Source organism: Podarcis gaigeae, assembly GCF_964106915.1.
Source record: "Podarcis gaigeae genome assembly, chromosome: 9".
Lineage (NCBI taxonomy): Eukaryota > Metazoa > Chordata > Lepidosauria > Squamata > Lacertidae > Podarcis > Podarcis gaigeae.
Window position 1 is genome coordinate 1,193,534 of NC_139685.1, and position 24,426 is coordinate 1,217,959.

At 45.9% G+C, this 24,426-nt stretch overlaps 2 protein-coding genes across 5 annotated transcripts in view; one reads left to right on the forward strand and one right to left on the reverse strand.

Moving 5' to 3' along the window:
- The window catches only part of LINGO1 (leucine rich repeat and Ig domain containing 1), a 696,168-nt gene that overhangs the window by 614,435 nt on the left and 57,307 nt on the right, over positions 1-24,426 (forward strand). Inside the window, exon 1 of one of the 4 annotated variants that reach the window (XM_083698289.1) lies at positions 5,039-5,233. The exons of 2 other annotated variants lie outside the window; for them this stretch is intronic. In XM_083698289.1, the coding sequence (XP_083554415.1) occupies positions 5,228-5,233 (6 nt within the window). In that variant the 5' untranslated portion in view covers positions 5,039-5,227. Of the gene's footprint in view, positions 1-5,038; positions 5,234-5,634; positions 6,021-24,426 lie in introns of those variants that run through there. One more of the 4 variants, XM_083698292.1, reaches the window with a different exon arrangement.
- Positions 1-24,426, reverse strand: part of RCN2 (reticulocalbin 2) — a 1,080,843-nt gene that overhangs the window by 491,064 nt on the left and 565,353 nt on the right. The window lies entirely within an intron of this gene.

The window sequence follows — 24,426 nt, forward strand, 5'->3', positions numbered from 1 at the left end:
GTTATGCACAAATTCAAGAGGTCTTTAAAGTAGACAAGAAGGTTGGATTCCAGGTGGAAAAATCGAAACTAGAGACAGAACTGTTAGAACCAAAAAGTAAATTACTTTCGAGAATGTATAACTTGCTGCTTAAATGGAATACTCAGGATGAGACAGTCAAATCCGCCATGATAAAGTGGGCGCAGGACTTGGGGCATAACATTATGTTTGAAGACTGGGAAAGGTTATGGAACACCGGAATGAAATTTACGGCATGTAGTGCCTTGAAGGAAAACATTATGAAAATGATATACCGGTGGTACATGACCCCAGTCAAGCTAGCTAAGATATATCACCTGTCTGATAATAAATGCTGGAAATGTAAAGAGGCGGAAGGGACATTCTTTCACCTCTGGTGGACCTGCCCGAAAGTGAAGGCCTTTTGGGAAATGATTCATAATGAACTAAAAAAGGTACTTAGATTTACCTTACCTAAGAAACCAGAGGCCTTCCTCCTGGGCATGGTGGACCAGAGAGTGCTTAAGAAGGACAGAACCTTTTTTATGTACGCTACTACAGCACCAAGGATCCTGATTGCAAAACATTGGAAGACACAAGATTTACCCACACTGGAGGAATGGCACACGCAGTTGATGGACTACATGGAACTGGCCGAAATGACTGGCAGAATCCGAGACTTGGGAGAAGAAACAATCGAGGAGGACTGGAAAAAATTTAAAGACTATTTGGAAAAACATTATAAGTTGTATGAATGTTAAAAAACGCACCTTTCAGGAAATTCTAGCTTCAGTAATGTTAAATTAAAGAAATGGAAATTAAGGTACAAGAAGTTAGAGATAGAATAATGAAACAATTTTATTGTGTTAAAATGAAAACGTACATGATTTAGGTCATAATATATTTGAAATTGGGTAACATGATAAAATGGAAGATACAATAAGTATTGAAACAAGTTAACAAATTGCAGACGTTATGTATCACAGAGAATGCAGGGTTGGGAGGACGTGGGGAAGTCCAGTAGATTTGGAAAAAAGAATAAGAAAATTTGTAACTTTCTTTTTCTACTCTTATAATATGCTCTTTATTCTTTTTTCTGTATTTCATAAAACTAATAAAAAATATTATATAAAAAAAATGAATCTTAACCTTGTCATACCATAAATATGCATGCCAACCAAACGCATTGTCGAAACCTTCCAAATCTAAAACGTCAGTGTCCTCGAGAAGCAGCCAATCTTTTAACCAGCAGAAAGCTGCTTATTCATAATACAACCTTAAGTCTGGCAGGGCAAAGCCCCCTCTTTCTTTCACATCAGTTAGTATCTTAAACTTAATTCTGGGCTTTTTGCCCTGCCAGACAAATTTAGAAATATCTCTCTGCCACTTTCGGAAACACTCTGTTTTGTCTACAATCTGTAATGTTTGAAACAAAAACAGCATTTTTGGCAATACATTCATCTTTACAGCAGCGATTCGGCCTAGCAAGGAAAGTTTCAGTCTTGTCCAACTTTCTAAGTCCCTCTTAATTTCTGACCAGCATTTCTCAAAATTATCTTTAAATAGACTCAGATTTTTTGCTGTTATATTTACCCCTAGGTATTTTACTTTTTTAACCACATTTAACTCTGTCTCTTTCTGAAACCGTTCTGACTCTGTAACTGTCAAATTTTTTCCCAGTACCTTAGTTTTCTGTTTATTTAATTTAAATCCCGCTACCCGACCAAACTCTTGAATCAGTTGTAATACTTTTTTTGTGCTAGATTCTGGCTCCTGTAGGGTCAAAACTAGGTCATCTGCAAATGCTTTAAGTTTATATTGTTTCGCTCCGACCTGGATTCCTTCAACCAACCGGTCCCCTCTAATCATGTTCAAGAGCACCTCCAGGACCGAAATAAATAACAATGGGGAAATAGGACAGCCTTGTCGCGTTCCTTTTTCAATTTTAAACTCTTCTGTAATCACATTGTTGACTATCAGTTTAGCCTTTTGTTCTGAATAAATTGCGTCTATCCCATTTCCAAAACCCCGTCCCACTCCCATCCCTTCCAAATTTTCCGTCATAAATCTCCAAGAAATGTTATCGAAGGCCTTCTCCGCATCTATAAAAATTAACACTGCTTTTGTATTGATATTTGTTTGCAAAAGTTCCAAATTATCAATAATATTCCTTGTATTAGCGAACAAATGTCTACCTGGGAGAAAGCCTGCCTAATCCTTATGAATTACCTGATTTAAAACTTTTTTAAATCTACTTGCCAAAATGCCTGCAAATATTTTGTAATCCACATTTAGAAGAGAGATGGGGCGGTAGTTCTTAAGTTGAGTCTTTTCATTTTCCAATTTTGGTATCAATGTGATGAACGCTTCTTTCCACGATTCTGGCGCCTTCTTCCCCTCCAGAATTTCGTTGCTAACCTCCAACAGTGGTTGTATCAAATAGTCTTTCAATGTCTTATAGCACTTGGAGGTGAGCCCATCTGGCCCTGGAGATTTGCCCAATTGCATATTCTGAATGGCTTGTTCAATCTCTTGTCGTGTTATTTTAGAGTTCAGGATTACTCTATTTTCTTGTGACAGTTTTGGTAGTCCGTACTTTTTCAGAAATTGTTTTATCTCAGCCTCATCTTGCGGCCCTTGAGTGTATAGTTTTTTGAAATATCTCTGGAAGCACTTTCTAATATCCACAGGGTTCTGAATGTTTCTTCCTTCAATCTCTGTAACTGTATTTAGTTTTTGTCTCTTCTTCAACTGCCATGCTAGCAGTTTCCCACACTTGTTCGCAGATTCAAATGTTCTTTGTTTCATTAATTTGACTTTCCACTCTATTTCCTGGTTTATCAATTTATAATATTGTGCTTGATAGAGTTTAATTTCTCTCAGGATCGGCTGTGACTTCGGATTAGATCTTAACTTCTTCTCAAATTCTTTAATTTTCTCCAGAATCTTATCTTTTTTCTCATTTTGTGTCCTTTTCTTTACAGCATTCTGTTGTATCAAGAACCCCCTCATCACGGCCTTGCTTGTGTCCCAGATGATTCTTTTTTCCACCGTAGTGTTCAAATTTATCTCAAAATAATCCTTCAGAACTTTTTGGGCCTTCTTGGTAATCTCTTGATCTCTAAACAAATTGTCATTCATCTTCCATCTAAAGGAGCCGGTTGGTAGTAGTGTCATTTCCATCTTTACAGCATTATGGTCAGAGCAGGTCTTTGGGCAGATTTCCACCTTTCTGGTCTTAGGTGCTAGACCTCTAGATATCCATATTTGGTCGATTCTCGTCCATTTCAGTTGGGCTTCAGAAAAGAATGTTCCTTCTCTTCCCAAGGGGTTCTTTGTCCTCCAAATGTCAATCAAGTCCATACTGTCAGTCAGTTCGAAAAAAGTCTTGGGTAGTCTGCCATCTTTTGTAAGATTTTGATTTTGTGACTTATCCATGTTGGTTGATACCACGCCATTCATATCTCCCATCATAATGATGTTGTCATAGTCCAGATAGTCTGGCTTTCTTATTAGGTGGATGGAAAACATTGGCCATGAGTTAGAACTTGATTCCTGCCCCCATTTCCCAATTATCCCAATTGCTGTTTCTCATAATTGAGCAATTGCATCCAAATCACCCTTGATCATTAAGGACCACTTTGCAGGAGACATCGAGGCCTGTCCTATCCCAGTAGGATCGCCAACATTTGTCTAGCTGATTTCAGTTCCCCACTGCCCAATCAGGGATGTGTTCTGAATGCCCTGCAAACTGTGCTGTTTTGTGTGCGCGGATGCATGTGTGTGCACTCCGCTTGGGGGGTTACAAAGGGCTGCCGCAGGGGAAGACCTAGAATTTCAGGGGTGTCAAAACTCTGAATAAGGTTGCACACACCTTTCTGTGGAAGGGGGGAGACAACCCAACACTCATGATGGTCTTGGACCCCTCCAACATCACTGAAGAACAAGGGTGTGCAGCCAGAGGGGGAGGAATCTGGGACTCTTCCTCCTCCTCTCTCTTCTCACAACAGAGAAGAGCTGATGACTGTGTAGAGAATTAACAAGCTTACTTCTTAACAGAGCTCACGGTTGAACTATGGAGCTCGCTTCCACAAGAGGCAGTGATGGCCACCAACCTGGATGGCTTTCACAGAGGACTGGACCAGTTCATGGAGAAGGATTTCAGTGGCTACCAAACACAATGGCTCTGCTCTGCCTCCGTGGTCAGAGGAAGCAACGCTTGTGGATGCCAGTTGCTGGGAACTTCAGGAGGGGGGGGGCGCTTGTGCTCAGGTCCTGCTTGTGGGTTTCCGCAGGGGCATCTGATTGGCCACTGTGAGAGCAGGATGCTGGCCTGATCCAGCAGGCTCGTCTTGGCTCCCATCTCTCTCCACCGTTTCCTTAGGCAGATCTCCGCCTAAGAAGAAGACCCTCCCCCCGCTCTCTTTCTGAGATCTCTGGACTTCCCATCTGTGAGAGACGGAGAGAAAGAGATCTCCACACCCAGAATCAACCTGCCCCTCCCGCCGCTCTCTTGGCTTTCTACCTTCCGCCTCGCTTGCTCCGGGCTTAGTAGATCGTTACAGAGAGGGCGGCGGAAAAGCGGGCGAGCGAGCGGAGAATGGATTCCGCGCTTGGCTCCCTCCTGCTTTGCCTTTGAGGTCCCCCCCCATCGCATCCAGGGACCCCCCTCCCCTTCCTCGCGCACCTGGATTGTTCCGGCGGCGATTAGCATAGCTCGCCCCCTCCCTGCAGTCGGAAGGAGGCGGCCCCATTGATCGGTGGCTCCCCTCCCTCCCTCCCTCCCTCCGCCCCCCCCTCGCGTCCCTCCCTCCCGTTTCCAAGCGGCGACCGTCCCAGCGCAGCGCGCCGCCCGCTTGCGCGTCGACGGGGCGACGCGCGCCGCTTCCCGTCGGCTGCCCGCTGCTCCGCGCCCGCGCCCCGTGTGCCGCCGCTCTTCCCGGGCCGCGCGCCGTCGCAGCTGCCCTTCGCCAGGCGCCCCGAGGAGCCGCCGTTGCCGTGCCAGGAGCGCCGCGAGACCGACGAGGGCCTGCGGGAGGGGCCGGGCGGTGGCCCCGTCGTGCCGGGAAGAGGGCGAGGCGCCGCCGAGTCCCGAGTGGAGCCGGGCGCGGAGCGAGGACGGCCGGAGAGCCAGCGCGGCTGGAGCGCTGGGCGGGAGGGCGGGCGGCGCTCGAGGGCGAAGCGGGCGATGCCATTTCTTGGCGAGGGAGACGGGCGGCCAGCATGAAAGATGCAGGTGAGGGGCGCCGGGGGACCGGAGGGGGGAGGCTGCTGAAACGAGAGGGGGGGTCCGGGCGGGGCGGGGGCGAAGGTGAGGGATGACTTGGTCCGGATTTTGATCTTTTGGGGGGTGGGTTGTCAAGGCATAATTCGCGGCTCCGGGGATTGTGCTTCTCCGTTGTAATAGGTAGTGGGGCGGGGGGGGGTCGCCTGGTTTGGTACCGGAGAACCCGAGCCAGGTTTAATAGGAGGGAGGGGAGCGGGGGGGGGGCTTCTAATTTGCTGCCTTTTTACACAGTGCTCCAGATTCGATGCTGTGGCGATGGAGAGCTTGCTAGAGGTGCGGGGGCGGGGAGATCCTCCTTTGCCCGTTCAGAACTCCGCTCTAGATGTGTGTGTATTTATCCTGTTCAGAATTAGGGCGGGGGGCTGTGGAGATTTCGGGTTCCTGGCTCTTTTGAGATTCTCGGGGGTAATGGTTGCCTGCCTTTCCCGCGATTTAGGGCTTTGTTTTGTTCCCCACCCCCAGCTTAATTGAACCGGGTGGGCTGCTCCTGCCTCGATTGGGAAGGGGGGTGCACCAGATTTGGGGTTCAGCTGTGAGCTTGAGGGGGTCTGCTCTGGGAGCTGATGTTGGAGGGGCAGTCTGCACCAGTCCGTCCATAGCCAGCCTCCTAGCATGCAGTCTCGGTACTCCTAGCTGTTAACAAGGCAGTAATAGCCCACCATCACCCCCCCCCCTTTCCTGGGTCTTCGGGGTTTGCCCTATGGAGCCTGCTGGCTTTGGGTGAATTTGCTCTGAGGTTAGTAAGCACTGGCTGATTTTATATATGCACCAGGAGAATAGTTGGGGTTTTTTCGGGGGGGGGGGGTACATGCAGGCTAAGCTGCGTTCCTTGGGAGTGACATCTGGGTGTGTTTATTGTCTAGCGATGCCTGTTTCTCCCTTTACCTTTGCCAGGTGTGTGTTCGTGTTAACAGATGTGGGGCTGTGTATGTGTTGCTTGAATCGATGTTCGGGTGTACAATGGTCCTATGTGGCATTATTTTTGGACTAAGGGAGGAGGAGGGTTTTAAATGGTAAAAAATGAGAGATCTCTCTGGGTGGATCCTGCAATGGACGGCGTGGGGATTGAGGTCTTGCCTTTCCCTTCTGCATCATCTCTGGGTCTTTTGTCCCAGGTGAGCGTTTCTGGGTCGCCTTTTCTTATGCAATGCATGTCCCTTTCTCTTTTGTCCCGATCTATGATGGTTGTGTGTGTGACTGCCTTGTAGAAAGGGATAGAGACTGGGTGCTTCGGGGCAGATCTCTTATCAGAGGAGACCTGTCAGTTCTCTTTCTGTCTCTCTGGATGTGTTTGCGCACCAAACAAGGGGTCTAGAAGAAAAGGGTGTCGTTGGGGGTCAGTCCTTTTCAAGTGCAGGAATGTGTTGCGTTGCAAGAGGATGAGTCGAGAGAGCCCCCCCCCCCCCAGCAGCCAAGGCACAGTGTTTTCTTGGATGATGATGCCTCAGAGCTGGAGGCTTTTTTTTGTTTGTTTTTTGGTTTTTTGACAACGCCTTCCTTCCTTTCTTCTCCCCACCTCCCCACCCTCGACAAAATCACTCACTGGGTTTCCCTGTGACCACACCAGCTGCCCCAGCCTTAGGTCTCCATGTGAGGAGAGTTGCATCCCTTGCACAGCCATTGCCCCCACATCTTTAGCTGGAACCCACGGAACCCCCTTATCGCCTTTGGGAGGAAGTGTGTGAAGCAGGGGGAGGGGCAGGTACTTAGATGGGGTTGAGAAACAGGCTGCACAGGGTTCCCCTGGCATCAGGGTGAATGGCTGGGCCTGTTCAGGGTTGCCCTGATGGGTCCTTTGGCCCCTGGGCAGAGAGCTGGGAATCAAAGAGTGGTGACCCTCTGCTGGATGTAACTGGGAGGGTCGGCGGAAGCAAAGTTCCCCCTCAGTGTCTAGGCCGGCAGCCAGCTGGGTTTAAGGTTATTGTTTACCTGGGTGTCCTAAACTATAAGGAGGCAGTTAAAAGCCAGGTTACTATCAAAGCAGGTGCCTAGTCCCCCCTCCCCTTTCCTTCTTATTGATTTAGTTAAGTACAAATATAACAAACAAGGAAGAAGCCAAAGAATCAAAAATGTAAACCATAACAGTTGCAACCTGGGAGAGCAAAAGCACAGTGCAGTGCAGAGATTTTAAGCTGCCTAGGAATCACATTTAGGAAGCTGCCATATGGCAGATTAGACTGTTCACCCACCTAGCCCAGTGCTGTGGGCTCTGATTGGCTGGGAACTCCAGAATCTCAGACTTAAGAGATATTTTATCGCTTGGTCCCCTGGACTGTAGATGTTGAGGCATAGAACCTGGGAGCAAAGAATGTGCTGTGCCCCTTGGCTGTCTGACCCCGACACTCTCTGCTGTCTGTGGGCTGATTGCAGTGGCTTAGTGACTTTGCGCATGCCCAGTGGCACTACTTGTATTTCTGGCATTCCAGGCCATGTTCTGGTACTAAGAATGGGACATCTAGAAACGGAAGATGCCAACCAGTGCATGAACCTTAAAAGCTGATGAGGTAGCTCATGGTACATTGTGGTCATTGTGCATTGTTGGCTGTTTGGCCGGGCAGTGGCTTCTGGAGACTTCAACAGAGGACCTTCTCAGCCTGGATACCTGAGATCCCTTTCTGTTAGGGATGCCTGGATCTGGGACTTTTTCTGCTTGCAAATTTTGTGCTCTGCCTCTGAGCTTCCAAGTAATAATTTTAATCATAATTTTGTTATTTATATGGCGCCCATCTGACTGAGTTGCTCCAGCCACTCTGGATCTACATACATCAGAGATTTAAAGAAGGTGATGGTTTGAATAAGGGCTCTGTGTGTTTTGAAAGCTTGCCAAGTACCCATCACCAGAGTTAGCTCAACTCAAAAGTATTCATCTGTATGAGATTGTTTGACCTCTGGACAAAGAAACTGACAGACAAATGAAAATGTGCCACATTGACACACAAGGTGTGTGTGTGTGTGTGTGTGTGTGTGTGTGTGTGTACGTCAGCAACTGGTGCACATCTGTGCAAAAGACTCAGGCAACTCCTCATACGAGTGGGCCAGTCTGGCATGTTGGCCTGAGGATAAGAGGTTTGTTTCTCTGGGAGTGAAAAAGCTCAATTGGATTAAGAGGTCAACCTCACCCAGTTGGGGAAGACTGGATTAGGACATGCAGGAGAGTAACCTGGAGACCCCAGGACATGAAGAAATGGTGAAAACAGCTGAAAATGCACAGAAAATGATATTAATGATATTGCTATGATGCCTGCACCAACGTAGGATACAATCCAGCAACTACCAACTGCTGAATTAAATGGGCGAGAGAGCACGTATTTAAATTGAAATAAATAACATTTAAAAGTGCTTAACTGTTGTTAGCTCAGCGCCCATGTTTCTCATATAGTACTTTTGAGTGTCCAGAGCACTTCACCTACAACAGTTGTATAAGGCAGGAGGTAAGTATTATTGTTCCCATACTGCAAATGGGGCGACTGAGGCAAAGAGAAAGCGGATTGCCTAGGGCCACCTACTGAGTATAATGAGCTTATGAAAGAGGCAGAATATGAACCAAGAACCTCCTGGTGGAGCAGAAATGAATACCCACCATTTTTTTCCTCCAGAATTCACCAGGCTTCTTTTGAAAGAAAAATGCTGAAGGCCCCCTTGAATTTGTTCTTTGAATGTGAAACCTTGAAACTTGGGGCACTATTTAGACTGTTGATTTTGGCAGGCTTCAAATATGACAACTCACAAGCTGTTGCCTGTCAAAAATACTAGCTGTTATTGCAGGTTATGCTGTAGAGTATACTGAATGGCATTGCATTATGCGGCCACAATATACCATTGCATTTCAACAATTTAAATTCTACTGCATGGCATACCAGGGCTTTTCAGACGGCCTTCGGGATAGCCTCCCACAACTTGGTGCCTTCCAGAATTTTTTTTGACTACATCTTCCACCATCCCTAACCAGGGGTGACAACTTGAATAAAATATGGGGGGCCAGGGTAAGCTCCGCCCCACATAATGGATCACATGATGCAGTGCATGCATCAACTTTTGAGGGGGCCCTCAAATATTTTATTAGAGGGGTGAAGACCCCCTCAGCCCCTAGCAGTTTCCTCCTATTGGCCATGCTAGCCAGAGCTGATAGGGGTTGTAGTGCACAGCATCTGGAGGGCACCAGGTTGGGGAAAAGCTGCTCTGGGGAACTGCAGTGATTTTTGGATGCTTAGCAAGGGTTGCTCAATTAGAAGGATGATAGACAGAGACAGTGCCTGCTATTGCTGATCTTCCTGGGCTGAAGGAAGAACAAGATCTACTGGCAGATTCTTGGATAATTTGCAATAGGCTGGTGAGGTCTTCTGACTCCCAACAGCTGAACCATGGTAACCATGAAAAGTGAAGCTTGTGAGTAGTAGACATACACAGCTAGCGTCAGGAATGATATTTTGTTCATGCATAGGTTGCACTTCTGTGCCTGCATTATGAGCCTCAGTGTTTCCCATCTTAAAAATGGGACTTTAGGCTTCATTGTGCTGCTGTCAATTGCTGTTCCATAAGAATACAGTAAATGATTCTAATAGTTCTCAGCCGTGGTTGGCCTAAAGCTAATTGATTCAGTGTCAACAGATGTATTACTTGGCTTTCTTTGGCTCAGTACAGTTCAGCAGTTATTGCTGGCTGTGATGGCTGCATGCTACCCCCATGAACAGAGGCATTGTGTCCCTGAATACCAGTTGCTGGAGAGCACAGGGTGGAAGAGGGCTATTGCACTCATGCGCTACCTGTGGACTTCCCATAGGTGCATATCTGGTTGGCTGTTGTGAGAACAGAATGCTGGGCATGCAAGGCCTTTGGTCTGACCCAACCCGGCTCTTCTTATGTTTTCCTGAGGTCCACCAACTGGAACCAGAGGCAGAATGGCAGAGCCAGCTGCCTCTTGCACCCCACGAGCCATGCACTGGAACAATCTGCCTGTGTGAGTCAGGGCAGGCTCTGCTCTGAGGCAGGTGAGATCAGCATCTCAGGCATCAGGTGATGGGGAAAGTGAAGGCAGCCCCCTGGCTGTGCCTCCTAAGCCCGGTGGCTCCATCCTTCTCCTGAAGGACCAAGCAAGGACATTCATGTCCTGTCCCTCAATCCAATAGCTAGCCTGCTGCCCGCAGGAGCGATGGAGGTCGCTGGACGTTGCAGTCCCGTTACCAATATTGAAATGAGATTCACTTGCCAGTGCGGTCAGTTTCTATATGTGGGAAGGTCATGGTGCCACCTTGCACTTCTCCTCAGGCAGCAAAACACCTTGGGCAGCCCCAACCCAAGCAAAAATCTGCTTCTGAGTTTCTCTCAGAGCTCCAGGGCTTCTTCTCATTCAGTTCAGGTTGTATGTGACAGGAACAGCAAATTTGCTGTGTGCTGTGTTTTTAGGGAAGTGCCCAGTGCTGATCAGGCATCCCACCTGCTATCCAATTCTTGCTGAAACAATATCTACCTAATTAAAGAAAACAAGGGGGGGGGAGCTTTGATGCAAATATTTTTCCATGGGGCAAAACTCCATAATCAATAAATGTAGATCCTACCACTTTCCCTAGACACAGTCCATCACTTGGATACTTTCAGCACAGCCGAGGAGAACCTCCTGTCTGAAGGCCCTTCCCAGCTCAGCCTGCCAAAAGTGTGCCATCAAACTGTGGTCCTTCCTCTTCCTTCCCTAGATGAGAGTGGAAAATGAACATACAATCCATTAGATTACTGCATAGAGCATCACACATACACTCCCCCCCATGCAAGCTAATACAGCTCCTTGAGAGACATCTCCCGTGATGCCTTTTTGGAAGTACTCTTGAAGTGGTTTGAAAGTGGTGGCCCTGATCCCAGATAGCAACCCGCTCTTCTTTCTCTAAGCAGTTGTGGCTTTTATTACCATAAGGAGCAATTTTGCCTCTAGCCCTGGGCTTTAAAATAGCAAACAGAAGAAGAAGAAAAAGAAGAAGAAGAGTAGCCAGAGCAGATGTTTCTGTTCTCTTTCCGTCTTCTGTTGCTCTGGGCTTTGCGTGCAGAAAGATCCAAGTTCAGTCTTGGGCATTTTCAGTTACTAGGCTTCCAGCTAGGATGGAGAGACGTGATTTGGGGGCTTTGGTGAACTGCTCTTGCCCTACTCTGGTGTCAAAGTAGATCAAGAATGGTGGGGGGACCTTTTCAGCCTAAGGGCTGCCAATCCTTGTGGGGAACTTTCCAGGGGCTGCATGCCAGCAGTGGGTGGGGCCAAGGTAAAAGGGGGAGGAGCAACACATGTAATAATTGCCTCCACATGGTAGGCTAGTTCCTACACACTGTCTCACATCCCTCTCTTTCCTCTGTCTGGGTGAGCCAAAAGAATTTCCAGAGCTTCAATACATATTCCAACCAGCCAAACTGAGGTGGCCATTGGCGTGCCCAGGGCAAGAGCCCCCCCAGGCAAGATGGAGAGGATTTCATAGAATCATGGAGTTGGAAGGGACCAGGAGGGCCACCTAGTCCTGCTTCCTGCAATGCTGGAATCTTTTGTCCAACATGGGAATCGAACCCAAGCCCCCAAGATGGAGTCTCGTGCTCTGCCATCTGAGCTCTCCATTGAGTGGGGGCTGCATTGGGCTGATGGGCCCGAGGTCCCCCCCCCCAAGCAGATGGTTCTGTATCCTTCTCCAGTCCAGTGCCCTCAAGCTGTATTGGGCTACATCACCCATGCCCCTTGGCTGCACTTACTGGAGCTGATGGGAAATGTGCTCCAAAACGTTTTGAGGGCATTTTAGGGAAACAAGCAGAGCTGTGTAGGATCCTGGTGTTAAGCAGATTTAGGCCACGTTCCCTTCAGTGAAGGTGCGGCCTTGCTTTCCTTCAGATCACGCCCCAGGGGCAAAATGGTGAGGGTCAAAAGCCTATTCGCAATCCAATTCGTCACCCCCAACCCACATTTGTAAAACCTTTGCAAATGAGTAAGAATTTTATGAGCACATGCTTTAGGAGGATAGGAATTTTGTCATGAATGTCATGTAGGAAGAAGGAGTTTTGGCTCATGACAGCTTTTGCCACCCCAGCGCTGTGGTGGGATGAGATATCCCAGCCAAAATTCTTCCTCCTGCACAACTGTTCTAGGCTCAGGAGTCCTGTTTGCCTTTTCACTCTGAACCACTCTGGTGTCACTGCAAATGTCTGGTAGTAATAATGAAAGATCATCTACCGTAATTGACTGTATAATCCCAAAACACAGCATACAGAATGCATCAATTACAAATCCTTTTCCCAAGTTGGGAGAGGGGGCAAAAATGGAGCAGACAAGGTTTGCAGCGTCAGGACCATCCTGGGTTTACATCAGTGGTTCCCACAGGCTATGGGATTACTTAGGGCTAAGAGGCAAGGGGGCAGCAGGGGGGCGCTGGCGGTGTAAATGGCTATCGGACTTTGAAAAGCTGGTATCCCTGGATCAAGCTCATCAGTTTTGTTCACCAATTACACTAGTTTTGGCTGGATAAATGTGCAATTAATTGTTCCTGTTTTGAATTTAACTGTGCTGTTTTCTTCCTTTGTAGATTGTGCAAACTTCTATTCTCAATAATGCTTTTTGTAGAGCAGGGCAGGGGGCTCTGGGGATGAGTGATGGAACCAGAGTGGTGGTGGCCCCAAATGATTTGGGGACCATTGGCTCAGATGGTAACAGTGGTGGTAGGAAGCATTTGTTTTTCTCCCAGACTGTTGTCCAGGCAGAAATCTTGGCGTGTATATCCCCCCCCCCACTCTCCACCACCACTTCTTCTATACATCCAAACATCTCCACACGCCAATTTCCAATTGGGAGTATGGTCATCAGCTCCACAGAAAATGCCTGTAAATGGAGAAATAACTCAGGAATAGTTTGCAGAGAGAGAAAGAGAGATGATACCTCTCATCGCTACAGCGTGGGGCAGGATAGCTTAGGCCCTCCTGTTTTGCAACTTCCAAAGAAATATTTATTTTATTTTATTCTCTAGCCTCACTTTCCTTCTTCTCCAGAATGTTCAGGGATGCACATGTGAAATCCCAGAGACTCGAGGATTGGCAGAACAGCACCCAAGCCACTGGGTAATGCAGCTGCCCTAACAGTCAGGGTCTTGATGGACTGGATCTACTATTCTGACCCTGTGAAAAACAGTGTGGCTTGTATGTGAAGGGCTGGCTATTTCCTGGCTAGGGTTGCCAACTATTTCCCTGACCCTTGCTCCCATGCCTTTAACAGCATTTGATCATCAGTTGTTCTTTTCTCCAGTCTTTTGCCCTTTCCAGGGTTCAGCCCTCTTCACATTCAGCAGATCTCACATCAGAAATGTCCTAGGCTTCTTTTCATCATGCTCTTATAATGTTGGAATAGAAGTATGCCAGCTTTGGAGTCATACATAAAATTTCATCAGGAAAAAAGTATTGAGCAGCTCAAAATAGCCCACATATTCTGCAGTATATATATATATTTTTTTTTAAAAAACTGTCTAGAGAAGAGGGTGTCTTGCTTTTGAAATCTCTTTGTTTAGAGATATGTCTTTATCTTGGTGGGAAGTGTCAAAAGCAGTTGGCTCCAGAGAAAGGTTTACAGATATGAGGGTCCACAAGTCACCCCATTTTTGGCCTTTGTGCACAGGCCCACACCCTGGGCTGCCTCCTTTCCAGAATAAGCGATGCCAGCAGATTCACTTCATCTTTATGTAACAGTGAGGAATGAATCTGACTTGGACGTCTGTCGGCTTCATCCTTCCTGACCTGTCTCTGCAGAGGATGCAAAGCAACAGCCACCTGCTTGTCTCTTCTTCCTTGGGCAGGGTTGAAGCCTGTGCTACAGGGCCATCACTAGGTATGGCACAGATTTGCATGCTGTTTGCATATCAATACTGATTGCTGTAGGGCTGTAGCTCAGAGGTAGAGCACCTGCTTAGCATGCAGAATAGTTCCAGGTTCCCTTCCCAGGGGCATCTCCAGGTAGGGCTAGGGCAGAACCTTGTCTGGAACCCTGGAGGGCACTGCCAGCCTGTGCAGACAATATGGAGCTAGATGCATCAAAGGCCTGACTCAGTATAAGACAGCTTCCCAGGTTCCTATAGCCTTATTTCCGGGGGGGGGGGGTCAGAAACATTGGGATTGCCGGGGGTGGGATTGTTTCTGGGGAGAGTATAACACACTATGTTAGGGCTGGTGAGCCTGATGCCTGAGGACCAAATGTGACACCACACCCCGATCTTTCTATTTGGCCCTTGAAACTCCTCCTAGGCCACATCCGCCCCCTCCCCTCCCCAGCCAAGCCCCTCCCCAGCACACACCTTTACCTGGCTTTTTTATTTGTCAAGACATCCAAACCAGACCAGGGTGTAAAAAAATGTGTTTGTGTCATAAGGACGTTCTTTCTTACTTTACCCCCTCCCACCATTTCTATCCTGCTTTATCTCCGCAGAGCTCAAGGTTCTCCCTTCCCCTGTTTGATGCTCTCAGCAACCCTGTGAGGTCAAGCTGAGCGGCTGTGACTGGCCCAAGTTCACCCAGGGAGCTTCACGGCCAAGTAGGGATTTGAACCCAGGTCTCCCAGGTCCTAGTCCGACACTCTAACCACTACATCACACTGGTTTTCACCCACCCGGATGCCCACGGGAAGCCCCACAGTGGTGCTCTCGTCACGTATTGAGTCCCAGCATCTGGTCTTCTGGGGCCTGAATGCCTGACAGAGAAGGGGGAGCAGAGCCAGCAAGGCTGGTACCCATTGAGCATCCTAATTCAGTTTGTATCCCTTTCTTCTCTGCAGGAGAATTTGCACCCAAGGCAGCTTAAGAATAGAACAGTAACTAGGTAATAAGCAGTAACTCATAGCAAAAGAAATATCACTGGCATATCAAACAACCCATTTGAATAACTCTTTCAGTAACAGGTTAAACATGAAACAATAAACTAGACACTGTAAAGATCTGCAGAAAAAGTGCAGAGGTTTAACAAAGTAAATTAAAATCACAGGAGCCTCTAAAAAATGGAAGCAGCGATGTCAAATCTGCAGATATGACAATGCTGGTATGTATAAATGCAACTCCATTAACCTCAAGCAACAAGAAAGCAGTATAAGTCATTCTCACATCTTCTTCTCAGATGTCCTGGCCATTGATTAGAACATCTGTATCTATAATGTAATTTATTTGGTGGCACTTCCAGTTACTACCGCATGACATGATCTGCAAGGTCAATGGTACACACACTTCAGTTTTGACCATGTTAGTTCATGGCTTTTGGAAATTTTCTCCGCTAACCCCTGCATATTAACCCTGCATATAGCCCCTCATTCGACAACATGGAAATTGGTGTATCATTACACTTTCATTTCACTTACTACCATCTGACAGGGATTTGCTGCTGCTCCTGTCAGGAGTTTGGAGAGTGCCAGCAAAGAGCGAGGTGGCACCTGAAAGATTTAGAGATCTATGTCAGCTTCATAAAAACGTAAGAGCCCAGGTGACTCAGGCCAAAGGCCCCTCTCTAGTCCTGCACCCTGTTTTCAGAGTGGCCGGTCAGATGCCCGTGATGAGAAGCCCACAACCAGGTCCATGAGGCTGTTGGAGGCAGCTGCTTCCAGGGGTGCCTGGGGGGCAGCAGATGTGGATCTGGGTCAGCAGCAGCAATGGCAGCAACACCTCCTCCATAGGGCAGCGTCTTCATCCTCACATCCCTCCATCCAGGCAAACGCTCATCTCACACACCCCACCGACTGACCTCTCTCTCGCCTTTGCTCCATGGCTTCCTGGCGGGGGACTTACTGGCCGCTGTTCTGCACGGCAGGGAGGGAGTCTGCCTGCACTCAGGAGGTGGCTGCACTTGCTCTTGCATGGGGTGCCGTGGGTTAGTGAGGGAAAGGAAGACGCAGTGAAATGGAGATGAGAAATGTTGTGCTGAAGCAAGAGGGAAGAAATGGAGAAAGAAAATGGAGAGGGAAAGCCGAATGGAAAGAGGAGGCCTAAAATTGCAAGGTGCAGTGGGGGGGGGGGGATAGAAATAATGCAGGCATATGAACAAAAGCTAAATACCAGAGCAAGCCAGCGTGGCTATCTGAATTGGTGCATCAGAGGTGGGTGGACCAATGGCTGTGGAATACAAGAAGTGCAGTCTACTCTAGGATGTTGAAATGCCACAAAAAAGAGAGCAGAAGGAATCATAGAATCATAGAGTTGGAAGAGACCACAAGGGCCATCAAGTCCAACCCCCTGCCAAGCAGGAAACACCATCAGAGCTGCATCTTAAAACGTTAGGTCAGGAGTGGGGAATCTGTGGTCCTCTAGAGCTGTGGTTCCCAATCACCTAAGTATTGCAGACCTCTTGTTTTTCAAAAGCCAAGCCATGGACCCCCTACTTTTGCAAATTTTGATATCTCTGTGGTAGATTTTGTTCTGCCACTGCAGTCAGATATGCTGAGGCTTGGAAATTGCATTCACAAAACCCTTAAACATAGTTAAATGTATTGTAGCAACTCTGGTTTTGTTCTTATTGATAAACCAGCTCCCACCCAGAGTTACAACTTTTTAATGACAGGGTTTCTGTACCTTTGACAGCTTGATAGCAGGCAGAATTTGGAAGTCAAACTGCTGGAACCTCCCCATTTCAGAGACACAGTGACAAAATAAGCATCACCAGTTGAATTTGTGCCTCATCAGCATATCCTTCAGCCATAGGAGCTCACCAGGGGGGAAAATGGCATTTCTCTAGCCAGAAAGTTACCTAGAACATGTTACACAACTTTCTGTCACAGCTGATAAATTGACTGAAAAAGTTAAATCCAGAATGGGCATTCTGAGAGATATCCACTTGTCTAGTGAGCCCCATTTATGTTTGTGGTGTCCAATTAACAATTGCTATTAAAAATGTTATATGTATTAACAATTTGTCACTGATGTGAATTGTGGATTAGTTCATGTGGGGTTTTTTTTTGGGGGGGGGGAGATTACTGTAATAGGTAAAATGTGAGGCTGAATTATAAATATATTAATGTTGACAATATGCACATTTTTTATTTTTTGCTTTGTAATCTTCAGGAAGAAAAATCATGCCTAAACATTCTGCTGCTGCACCCATAGCCTGAGTTTAAGGATACGTGTAGTGAAGAGCTCGTCTGTCTGAGTTTCTTTTTTTCTTTTTTTAAATATATTTTTATTAAAATTTTTAAACATAAATGCAAATATAATGAACAATATAACATATATCATAACATATTTTCTTAACTTCTTTAGACTCCCTCACGTCTCCCGCTCCCACTTGCATCATTGTCAATTCTTGCCCGCAATTTATCATCTTGTTTACATTCTTATGTCCCATTCATTTAAATTATAATCTAATATTTCTCCCATTTCTGCATCTAATTTAGTGGTGGTCAATTATTTATGATCTAGCCTCCATCTTAACATTCAACCAAATTACAGTGCTTTTTTAAATAAATCTTAAATTTCTTCCAATCTTCTTCAACCTTCTCTTCTCCCAGGTCTCGGATTCTGCCGGTCATCTCGGCTAGTTCCATATAGTCTATCAGTTGCATCTGCCACTCTTCCAGTGTGGGTAGATCTTGACTTTTCCAGTGCTTTGCGATGAGTATCCTTGCTGCCGTTGTTGCATACATAAAAAATGTTCGGTCCTTCTTTAACACCTTCTGGCCTACAATACCCAAAAGGAAGGCCTCTGGTTTCTTAGTGAAGGTATACTTAAATACCTTTTTCAGCTCATTATATATCATTTCCCAGAAGGCCTTCACTCCAGGGCAGGTCCACCAGAGGTGAAAGAATGTTCCATCATTTTCTTTACATTTCCAACATTTGTTATCAGACAAATGGTATATTTTGGCAAGTTTAACTGGGGTCATGTACCATCTATATATAATTTTCATTACATTTTCCTTCAAAGCATTACATGCAGTGAAGTTCAGCCCGTTGGTCCACAACCTTTCCCAGTCCTCAAACATGATATTATGCCCAATGTCCTGTGCCCACTTTATCATAGCCGATTTAACCATTTCATCTTGTGTATTCCATTTTAACAGCAAGTTATACATTCTTGAAAGTACCTTAGTCTTAGGTTCTAACAGTTCTGTTTCCAATTTCGATTTCTCCACCTGGAACCCTAACTTTTTGTCATTTTTAAAAACTTCATTAATCTGAGCGTAGTGTAACCAGTCTCGCACTTTATCCTTCATTTTCTCCAAACTCTGCAATTTCCAATTGTCCCCATCTTTTTCTAATATTTCCCAATACTTTGGCCAATTGGCCTCCATATTGAGTCTTTTCCGGGCCTTGGCGTCCAGCGGTGAAAGCCACCTTGGAGTTTTATTTTCCAATAAGTCTTTATATTTTGTCCAGACATTAAACACTGCTTTTCTGACAATATGGTTCTTAAAGGCCTTATTGATCTTAACCTTGTCATACCATAAGTATGCATGCCAACCAAAAGCATTGTTCAATCCTTCCAGATCCAGTACATCAGTGTCTTCGAGAAGTAGCCAATCTTTTAGCCAGCAGAAAGCTGCGGCCTCATAGTACAACTTTAGGTCTGGCAGGGCAAAGCCCCCTCTTTCTTTCACATCAGTTAATATCTTAAACTTAATTCTGGGCTTTTTGCCCTGCCAGACAAACTTAAAGATGTCTCTCTGCCACTTCCGGAAGCACTCCGTCTTGTCCACAATCTGTAGTGTTTGAAACAAAAACAACATTTTTGGCAATACATTCATCTTGATAGCAGCAATTCGGCCTAGCAAAGAAAGTTTCAATTTTGTCCAACTATCTAAGTCTCTCTTAATTTCTGACCAACATTTTTCATAATTGTCCTTAAATAGACTCAGATTTTTTGCTGTTATATTTACCCCTAGGTACTTTACTTTTTTAACCACATTTAATTCTGTCTCTCTCTGAAACCGTTCTGACTCTGTATTTGTCAAATTTTTTTCCAATACCTTAGTTTTCTGTTTGTTTAATTTAAATCCCGCCACCCGACCAAAATCTTGAATCAATTGTAATACTCTTTTCGTACTAGATTCTGGCTCCTGCAGGGTCAAAACTAGGTCATCTGCAAAAGCTTTAAGTTTATATTGTTTCATTCCGACCTGGATTCCTTCCACCAACCGGTCCCCTCTAATCATATTCAAGAGCACCTCCAGAACCGAAATAAATAACAAAGGGGAAATAGGGCAGCCTTGTCGTGTTCCTTTTTCGATTTTAAACTCTTCTGTAACCACATTGTTGACTATCAATTTAGCCTTTTGTTCTGAATATATTGCATCAATCCCATTCTCAAAGCCCCGTCCCACTCCCATTTCTTTTAAATTTCCCTTAATAAATTTCCAGGAGATATTGTCAAAGGCCTTCTCCGCATCTATAAAAATTAACACTGCTTTTGTATTTATATCTGTTTGCAAAAGTTCCAAGATGTCAATAATGTTCCTTGTATTAGCAAACAAGTGTCTACCTGGGAGGAAGCCTGCCTGGTCCTTGTGAATTACTTCATTTAAAACTTTTTTAAATCTACTTGCCAAAATGTCTGCAAATATTTTGTAATCCACATTTAAAAGAGAGATGGGACAATAGTTCTTAAGTTGTGTCTTTTCAGCTTCCGATTTTGGTATCAATGTGATAAAGGCTTCCTTCCACGATTCCGGCGCCCTCTTCCCCTCCATAATTTCATTGCTGACCTCCATCAGTGGTTGTATCAAATAGTCTTTTAATGTCTTATAATACTTGGAGGTCAACCCATCTGGCCCTGGAGATTTGCCCAATTGCATGTTCTGAATGGCTTGTTCAATCTCTTGTCGTGTTATTTTGCAATTCAGGATTGATCTATTTTCTTGTGACAGTTTTGGTAGCCCATTTTTTTCCAGAAATTGTTTAATCTCAACCTCATCTTGCGGCCCTTGAGTATATAATTTTTTGAAATATCTCTGGAAGCACTTTCTAATATCCACAGGGTTCTGAATGTTTCTTCCTTCAATCTCTAAATTTGTAACTGTGTTTAGTTTTTGTCTCCTCTTCAACTGCCAAGCTAGCAGTTTTCCACATTTATTCGCCGATTCAAAAGTTTTTTGTTTCATTAATTTAATCTTCCACTCTATTTCCTGGTTTATCAATTTAGAATACTGTGCTTGATGAAGTTTAATCTCTTTCAGAGTCGGCTGTGACTTCGGATTTGATCTTAACTTCTTCTCTAATTCTTTAATTTTCTCCAAGATTTTGTCTTTCCTCTCATTTTGTGTCCTTTTCTTTACAGCATTCTGTTGAATCAAGAACCCCCTCATCACAGCCTTGCTTGCGTCCCAGATGATTCTTTTTTCCACCGTAGTGTTCAAATTTATCTCAAAATAGTCTTTCAAAACTTTTTGGGCCTTCTTAGTGATCTCCTGATCTCTAAACAAATTGTCATTCATCTTCCATCTAAAGGAGCCGGTTGGTAGTAGTGTCATGTCCATCTTTACTGCATTATGGTTGGAGCAGGTCTTTGGGCAGATTTCCACCTTTCTGACCTTAGGTGCCAGACCTCTAGATATCCATATTTGGTCGATTCTTGTCCAAGTCAGCTGGGCTTCAGAGAAGAATGTTCCCTCTCTTCCCAAGGGGTTCTTCGTTCTCCAAATGTCAATCAAGTCCATATTGTCAGTCATTTCGAAAAAAGTCTTTGGTAGTCTGCCATCTTTTGTAACATTTTGGCTTTGTGACTTATCCATGTTAGTTGATACGACCCCATTCATATCTCCCATCATGATGATGTTATCGTAGTCCAGATAATCCAGCATAGTCTCATGCAACTTCTTATAAAATTCCGATTTCCCCTCGTTTGGTGCATAAATTCCTAATATCAAGATCTTCTCTCCTTGATGTTGTATCTCAGTTGCTAAAATTCTTCCATGTTCATCTTTAAATAGAAATTTAGGTGCAGCCTGAGGGCCACACTCCCTTCTGGACAGGCTTCCAAGGGCCACACGCCAGTGTAGTGGAGGCAAAAGCAGGTGCCACAACAAATATTAATTTTTATCATTGTAGACAAAAATACTTGGGGTGTGAAGCAGGAATAGCGAAGGATGTGACCTAGGGAGAGGGGGGTGTAGCCTGAGGGTCAGAGAAGGGGGCCTGGAGGGCTGCCTTGGGCCCTGGGCCTGAGTTTCCCCACCCTCAATGGTGCAGCATCCTGTGGCTCCCAGTGGCCAAGCCCAGGAGCAGGGGACAAAGAGCAAAGGGGTACACCCAGCAAAGGATGTCACTGCATCCCCTTGCTTTGTCTTCAACTGCTTCAGCTGAAGACAAATTATCTTAAGTAAGAATGAAGGTCCTAGATGAAGCTTTCGATGGTCTGGTAAAAAGTGATAGGATTTTAGAAGCTTTGTGCCACATTTGCCAGAAACATAGATTGCGGAAATCCATGTGGCATTGGAGATACAGCAACATGAATGGAGACAAATTCCAGTCTCCTGAGCCATAATTCCACACACAAACCTCCTCCCCCCGCCTTGGCTATGAGATGCATTAGTTCTGTGCAGTGATCTTTCCATCATAAGTCTGTGGTCTGTGACATCCCAGTGTCACGATTCCTTCCTGTCTGAAAGTCTGGATTGGTTTATAAGAACCAGGATGCTGTTCTTTTTTCTTTTCTTCATTGCTAAGTGCCACTTGGCTTTGCCGGAGGGCAGACCCAGAGAGAACCGGCATCCCTGACTCTTCCATTCCACCCGCCGCCTGGGAGATGCCTTTGGGAACAGATCGCCAAGTTCAAGTGCCGCTTAGGAGACAGCTCTGTGTGGGCAAGTGGTCTGGTTCCATGGTAGCTGAGTGTTGACTGAGCGCACACCCACCAAATGCCCCAATTTTCAAAAGACAGACCCAGAATCACAAAAGCCACTTTTTAACCAGGCCTTTGGTTGATCTGATTTACATCCTATGCCCTTTTAAAATATGTTTATTTGGTGGGGGGAGCTATTGGGTTGTTGTTTTTATTTTTATTATGTTTTTGTGCTTTTATATTTTGATTTTATTCTGTGAATTGCCCTGAGATCCCTGGGTATAGGGCGGTATATAAATTCAAATAATAATAATAATAATGTCCCCCCATCCTACCCCTTTATCTTGACTGACTCAGTGCTCTTAATGGGCTCATTTTGCATTCCACTCCATCTCGGGTCTTGGGGTGACTAGGAGCAGTTAAATTGGTCTGTGTCCTTTCAAGGGCTCACATTAAAAATAGATCCTATAAATTGGCCCAGGAGGAAAGGGAGACACAAACAGAGGGGAGGAGGAATTAAATCCTGAATTCAACACCAAGCGTCCCACAGTATGGCTTCATCCCCAACCTCCCAGTATTAAGTAGGAAGGTCTATAGGGAGGTTCTCAATGTATGTATTCCGCTGAATGTGCAGGAACCCCAGTTACGCAAGTGTTCCCAATCATGGCAGGGAGACAAAGTGAATTCAGCTGAGTTGCCTTCCAGTCCTTCCCATGAAGGATCCAGATATGGCCTTTGGGGGCAGGGCTGGTGTTCGTGGCCCTGCTCCCTCTCTTTGCAAGCTGAATTTCAGAACACCTGAAGAGGGCTTGCAACCAAGCATGGGACCCCCAGGGGGGACTGCCTGTACCTGAACGACAGGGGTGTGTAGAGAATTCTGGGAATTCAGATGGGCACATGAACAGAAATTGCACATTCGTGCCATGCTTCAGGTGGAAATCAATCCAGGGAATAGAATTGGTATTTGCTGCTGTGTTTTCAGCATGACAATGCCACAGGATTAGGCCACTTCTTTATCCCCATTTCTTACATTTTACTGGGCTTTCATTGGTTCCCTTTCTGCTCTGCTGTTCTGTTTTCATCCATCCATTCATCCATTTCCAGGACCAGCCCCATCAGAGGGAGGCAGCAGTCTCCTTCCACCCCCTAAGCACCCTCTGCTCAGCTTCTCCCTCAGGGCACGGCAGAGAATATCATCCCTCATGGGTGTTGATGTGGGAGACTTCTCCCAATTGTATGGGATTCTCAGGGACTGCCAACTTTTGCAGACAGCTCCACAGGCACATCTGCAAATCAGAGAAGCTGTTGTGGGCACTAAGCAAGCCTCAGCCCAACACACACCATAGCCTGTTCCACGGGCTGGGGCAAACACACTTGGCTCAGGGGGGAGGGGACACGGGGAGGGAAGCCTGTGGGTGCCAGAGAAGGCGGGTGCCAGGCATGCCTGGTGCCAGGGAGGAGGGGCACCAATTGCCCTTCACCTAAAGCAGCAAACCACCCTGGGCTCCCATTCTATCTTGTATTTTCAATTGGTGGGTTGTTGTTTGTTCCAGTTTAAAGCTAAAGAGGGGGCTTTCCTTGGAAAGGAGTGAAGCAAGGGGGAAACAGGTCAAACCTAGAAAGTGCTGGTCAACCGGAAAGCTGCTTGGACACCCCTCCCCCCATGCTTTCTAGTGTGAATGAGCCTTAAAGCTGCTAACCCAACCAACATCTACTTACTCAGAAGTAAGCTGCATGGAATTTAATGGGACTTATTCCAAGTTTAGATTAGGTTAGGACTGCAGTCTTAGTAGGTAAGAATATAGGAAGCTGCCTTATATTGAATCAGACCATTGTGTCCATCTAGCTCCATACTGTCCACACTGACTGGCAGCGGCTCTGTGTGGTTTCAGGCAGGAAGTCTTTCCCAGTCATACCCAGAGATGCTGGGGATTGAACCTGGGACCTTCTGCACCCAAAGCAGGTGTTCTGCCACCCCATAGCTCACTCCTTGAACCAGAATGTGAGCACAACCAAGTTAAAACAGGGCTCCTATTTTTTCATCCCCATATTCATCTGCATTTTATTCTGTGTAAAAACTAGCAGGTTGCATAGTGCCAAGCTTAAAGGCTGAAAAGTACACATCTAGCTTTCTTTTGCTTTTGTAAATTATAATCCCTCTAAAGAGGCCTTGTAAGATCTGCTTGCAACGGCTCAGGATGATCTGGTTAGCAGCTTGCATTTGGCACAATTGGTAAACCCTCTACTTTGAAAGAGCAGAGCTATTCTATTAAATGTTATATTTACAAGAGAGTTGGAGTAGCAGGGTGCATGGGTGTAGCCAAGAGGGGGCCAGAGGGCAGCTGCCCCCCCAAAAAACCAGGGAAAGAAATAAAAATGCTTAACCAGCTAAC